The sequence below is a fragment of the Charadrius vociferus genome, unplaced genomic scaffold (genome assembly GCF_000708025.1).
Source record: "Charadrius vociferus isolate BGI_N301 unplaced genomic scaffold, ASM70802v2 scaffold92, whole genome shotgun sequence".
Lineage (NCBI taxonomy): Eukaryota > Metazoa > Chordata > Aves > Charadriiformes > Charadriidae > Charadrius > Charadrius vociferus.
The window spans coordinates 6,132,524-6,137,763 of NW_009647874.1; the positions used below are offsets into that span (position 1 = coordinate 6,132,524).

Consider the following 5,240-nt stretch of genomic DNA (forward strand, 5'->3'; position numbering starts at 1 on the left):
GCAGGGTCCTGCACCTGGGGAGGAAGAATGCTAGGCACCAGTATAGGTTAGGGGTGGACCTGCTGGGAAGTAGCTCTGAGGAGAAGGATCTGGGGGTCCTGGTTAGACAGTAAATTATCCATGACCCAGCAATGTGCCCTTGTCGCCAAAAAGGCCAATGGAATCCTGGGCTGCATACGGAAGAGTGTGACCAGTAGGTCGAGGGAGGTCATTCTCCCCCTCTACTCGGCACTGGTGAGGCCACAACTGGAATACTGTGTCTAGTTTTGGGCTCCCCAGTTCAAGAGGGACAGGGAACTGCTGGAGTGAGTCCAGCATAGGACAACTAAGATGATTGAGGGATTGGAGCATCTCCCTTGTGAAGAAAGGCTGAGAGAGCTGGGACTCCTTAGCCTGGAGAAGAAAAGGCTGAGGGGAGACCTTATTACGGCATACAAGTATCTAAAGGGTGGGTTGAAGGAGGACTGAGCCAGACTCTTTTCAGTGGTTCCCAGTGACAGGACGAGGGGCAACGGGCACAAGCTGGAACATAGGAAGTTCCGTTCCAACACACGGAAAAACTTCTTTACAGTGAGGGTGACAGAGCACTGGCACAGGCTGCCCAGGGAGGTTGTGGAGTCTCCTTCTCTGGAGATCTTCAAAACCCGCCTGGATGCAGTCCTGAGTAATGTGCTCTGGGCAATCCTGCTTTAGCAGGGGAGTTGGACTAGATGATCTCTAGAGGTCCCTTCCAACTCTGAAGATTCTGTGATTCTGAGATTCTGTGATTCTGTGATCCATGAGTCAGGGTCCCACCAGCGTATTCCAAATGAAAAAGAGACAAAAGAGGAGTTCTGTGAAAGCCTGAACTTCTGAGTTTCACACTGAAATGAAAATTTTGGAATAGGACTCGCTCTTGGCAAATGATCTCCTTGAGAAAGCTCATACCCGCAGGCGTCCTGAAGGAGTGCCACAAAGGAGGGCAGCTAGCAGGAGCAATGAGCCCTTCACGATGCTCCTTGCTGCAGCCAAGAGGGTGAGGTTGGCATCTTGGCAGCTGCCCATGGGGCAGCAACCTCTGCAGGTGCAGGACTGCATCGCCCTGACAAAAGAAGCTGCTAATGCACATGCCAGGTGGGATCTGGGTCCGGCCGGCCGCTCTTAGCTTTCTCTGGCGTCATGGAAAGTTTAACCTGAGTAAGGGCTATAAAATCGAGGCGGAAACAGCTGTTTGGGAGTCAAAGTCAGAATAGCCAACATGCATTTGTTAGTATGATTGATTATGGTACTTGGATTTTTGGGTTAATATCTTGAGAACGTGTTCCTGTGGTCTAACATTTTGTTCTTTACACTGCAGAAAAAAGAACGTGAATTGATGGGAAATAAATCAACTAATACTTACAGCACTGGGAAGTTGACCCCTGCACCAAACATGCCAAAGGACTCAGCCCCATCTGTCATCTCAAACACTGCATCTGCTCCAGTGAAGGCTGCAGAAGAAAAGCCCGCTGAAAGCAAAAAGACTTACAACAGCATCAGTAAGATTGACAAAATGTCCCGGATAATTTTTCCAGTGCTGTTTGGAACTTTTAACTTAGTTTACTGGGCCACATATTTGAATAGGGAACCTGTTATTAAAGGTGCCAATTCTCCAAAATAAACTGAAGGACTCTAAAGCCACATGTGAGCCATACTTACAAAGCAGATGCTACCAAGGAAAATTTGAGATCCAGACGACTTTCTACATTTGGGCAATATTCTTCAGGAAGTTTTTTGCATGTTTAATAATATGTACAAATAATATTGCCTTGATTGTTTCTACATGTAACCTCAGATGTTTCGAGACGATTATATTACTTACAGCAACAGATCTTTATAAAAGATCAGAAGACATTGAACATGGCTTCTTTGCTGCTGAGTATCTTGCATTGATAGTTTACAAATAAAATAAGTTATATTTTTTAACTGTTCAAGTGTACTACATATCGTGGTTTTTATACTTCAGATGTACAGTCATACAAATGTAGGCTTAACCTATATTTTACAGAAGAGCTCCACTATTGTCATCTGATAGGTTACTGAGTAACGTCAGTTGTAAATGTGCCAAATTACTAAGTGTAGGGCTATGTTTGAGCACCTTTACTGGTTATAGGTAGCGCATTACTCCACAGGTGAAACTGCTCAGCCCAAGTTTCATTAGAAGTTAACACAATGCAGTAAATCCTAATGGGGCTACGCTGATTTTCACTGCTTGAGCCTCTAGCGTGCAGTGAAGTAACATAAGGAGCAAGATGCTACTTGTGTAAATAAAGGTGGTGGAATTTTGCCCTTAAAAGAAAATATCAAGTTTGTTTGGATTTTGCATTCCAAGGAAATTTCTCTAATGATTCTCAGTATTTATTCCAAAAATTAGAGATATATTGCATGAAATTAACATAGATTAGGAACATACTTGTGCAAATAAAACTTTTAACAACAGCAGTAGACATTTTTATTAGGGTAAAGTAAATGATGTTTGGGCATTTTCCCAAGAAGAAGATTGCGTTATATTAGCAGAGAATAACAGTAAAGAATTACAGTAATTCTGAAATAATTATTACTTGTTTCCCACAGTGAAAACCAATCAGCCAACACTAAGAAGTGTGATCAGAAAAAAAAAGATGTGCTTCATGACAGCAAGGTGTTTCAGTGACAATATTGACAGAAAGGTCTTTGTACTGTCCATCTGAAACTTTTCTATAAAACGCCTTGCTGCTGCCAATGTGTTTTGCTTTCACAATGAATGAGAAAATGCAATCTGAGTTTTCAGCTCTTTCCTCCTTGGCATCCTTTCTTTGTTCCAGAAGCTTTTGTAATTTAATCTCAATGTTTAAATAAAAAATGCATTCAACATTTGATTGCAAAATGTCATTCTTATGCTGGTTGTCCTTTCAGAGGGACCAAAAAAATCACCACAAGAACTGGAAGAATTAACTGGAAAACACACATGCACACACTCGATCACATGTGTGCACATGACATATCCTCACTGTTGCCCAGAAAGGTACATAATGAGCAAAGACAGTGAATCTGGATGTTTTCGAATTAGGTGCTTTCTTGCTATGGAGCATCAGCCCCATGTTCTGTTTGGGACAGAGAGCAAGGTCCATGCTTCACTTTGAGGTGAGGGTCTGGTCCAGGACTGGGGAGCTCTCTGGACTTCTTGTGTGTCTTGTCCTCATCCCCTTCGCTCCTAAACATTGCTGAGAAAAAATCTCACACGTCTATTCCTTTTTGCAGCTTTTTGCTTGATGTTGTGGAATTAGAAATCTGCAATTTCTCAGTGGCCACGGAGAACCTGTGGGTGAGTGGAAGGTGGTGAGGAGGAGCAAGGGAGGGGCATACCCATCTATTAGTTACAGTGCTGTCCTGAGCCAAGGTGAGGATTTGGATCTCTGTTTTCACCTAGGTGTCCCATACGGCTTTGAGTAGCCACAGACCTCCTTGTTCATAATTCCTTTGTTTTTAAAAGTGAGATAATAGCATCTGAGTATAATTAATCCAGCCCTTTGGGGATCAAAAACAGTGAAAAATTGCGAATCCTATTGGGAGGCAAAACTTCATAAAGTCCCATGGCTATTTCTTTTCTTTCATGCAGGTTATTCCCACAAAAAGGTGGGAGCCAACAAGATGTCCTGTTTTCTCAGTGACGGGCATGTAGCTTTGCCAAGTCCAACAGGGATGCAGTGCAGTGAAGTGCTGGGACCAGTACTGTTCAATGTCTTCATTGATGACATAGACAGTGGGATCAAGCGTACTCTCAGCAAGTTTGCAGATGACACCAAGCTGAGTGTTGCAGTTGACATGCCTGAGGGGCAGGATGCCATCCAGAGGGACCTGAACAGGCTCGAGAAGTGGGCCTGTGTGAACCTCATGAGGTCCTGCACCTGGATCAGGGCAACCCCCAGTATCAATACAGGCTGGGGGTGAAGGGATTGAGAGCAGCCCTGCTGAGAAGGACTTGGAGGTACTGTAGTGGATGAAAAGCTGGACGTGATCTGGCAATGTGTGCCCAATTGTATCCTGGGCTGCATCAAAAGCAGCATGGTCAGCAGGTCGAGGGAGGTGACTCTGCCCCTCTACTCCACTCTGGTGAGACCCCACCTGGAGTACTGCGTCCAGCTCTGGAGCCCTCAGCACAGGAAAGACATGGACCTCTTGGAGCAGGTCCAGAGGAGGGCCACAAAAATTATCAGAGGGCTGGAGCACCTCTCCTATGAGGACAGGCTGAGAGAGTTGGGGTTATTTAGCCTTAAGAAGAGAAGGCTCCAGGGAGACCTTATTGTAGCCTTTTAGTACTTAAAGCAGGGTTATAAGAAAGATGGGGACATTTTTTTAGCAGGGCCTGTTGCAATAGGACAAGGGGTAATGGCTTTAAACTAAAAGAGTGAAGATTTAGACTAGGTATAAGGAAGAAATTTTTTACAATGCAGGTGGTGAAACGCTGGCACAGGTTGCCCAGAGACGTGGTAGGTGCCCCATCTCTGGAAACACTGAAGGTCAGGTTGGACAGGGCTCTGAGCAACCTGATTGAGTTGAAGATGTCCCTGCTCATTGGAGGGGAGGTTGGACTTTATGACCTTTAAAGGTCTCTTCCAACCCAAACGATTCTATGATTCTAAGTGCACACACACTGCACTGGGTGTCCCCAGTGATTCACTCACTGAGCACCTCCAAAACAGCTAACACCCAGCGACTGGCAGAGAGGAGCAGATGTTTCTGCATAGGCAAAACAGACCCTCTCAGTTGCGGCCTCTTCTGCCTCTTCTTATGGCTGTAGAGGTGTACAATGAATGCAGTGCTAGGCTCCTGGAGGCTGAATATCCAGACAAGGGGAGGTAAGCCCAACATGCTGTCAGGGCTAGTAAACATAACAATTCATCTTAATCAGGACGCGCACACCTGGGGAACTTTTCTTCTAACCATTTCATATGGGTACACATTCCTCCTGTGGCAAGGCAAAGTGACCATGCAATGAGTGGCATGGTGGGGTCTTACTGGTAATCACTGAGGGAGTCCACCTGCAGCCCCACAGATGAGTGTTTGTTCACTGTTCTGAACTCTTTTCCTGTGGTTGATGATGATAGTGGCTGCCATTGATACTCATGGCAGATGGATGCGTGCTGGGTAACACATCTGAACAAGGCTTCTTGCTAGGAATCGTTTTCCCAACAGCTTGCTATTTCTAGTCTCAGCAGAGTAACAGATGAGATGTAACTCTT

At 45.1% G+C, this 5,240-nt stretch overlaps 1 protein-coding gene across 1 annotated transcript in view; it reads left to right on the forward strand.

The window, feature by feature from the left end:
- The window catches only part of GABRA5 (gamma-aminobutyric acid (GABA) A receptor, alpha 5), a 58,643-nt gene extending 56,782 nt beyond the window's left edge, over positions 1-1,861 (forward strand). The window contains exon 9 of the mRNA XM_009883103.1: positions 1,337-1,861. Within this exon, the coding sequence (XP_009881405.1) occupies positions 1,337-1,639 (303 nt within the window). The 3' untranslated portion in view covers positions 1,640-1,861. The remainder of the gene's footprint in view (positions 1-1,336) is intronic.
- The last annotated feature ends 3,379 nt before the right edge of the window (positions 1,862-5,240 follow it).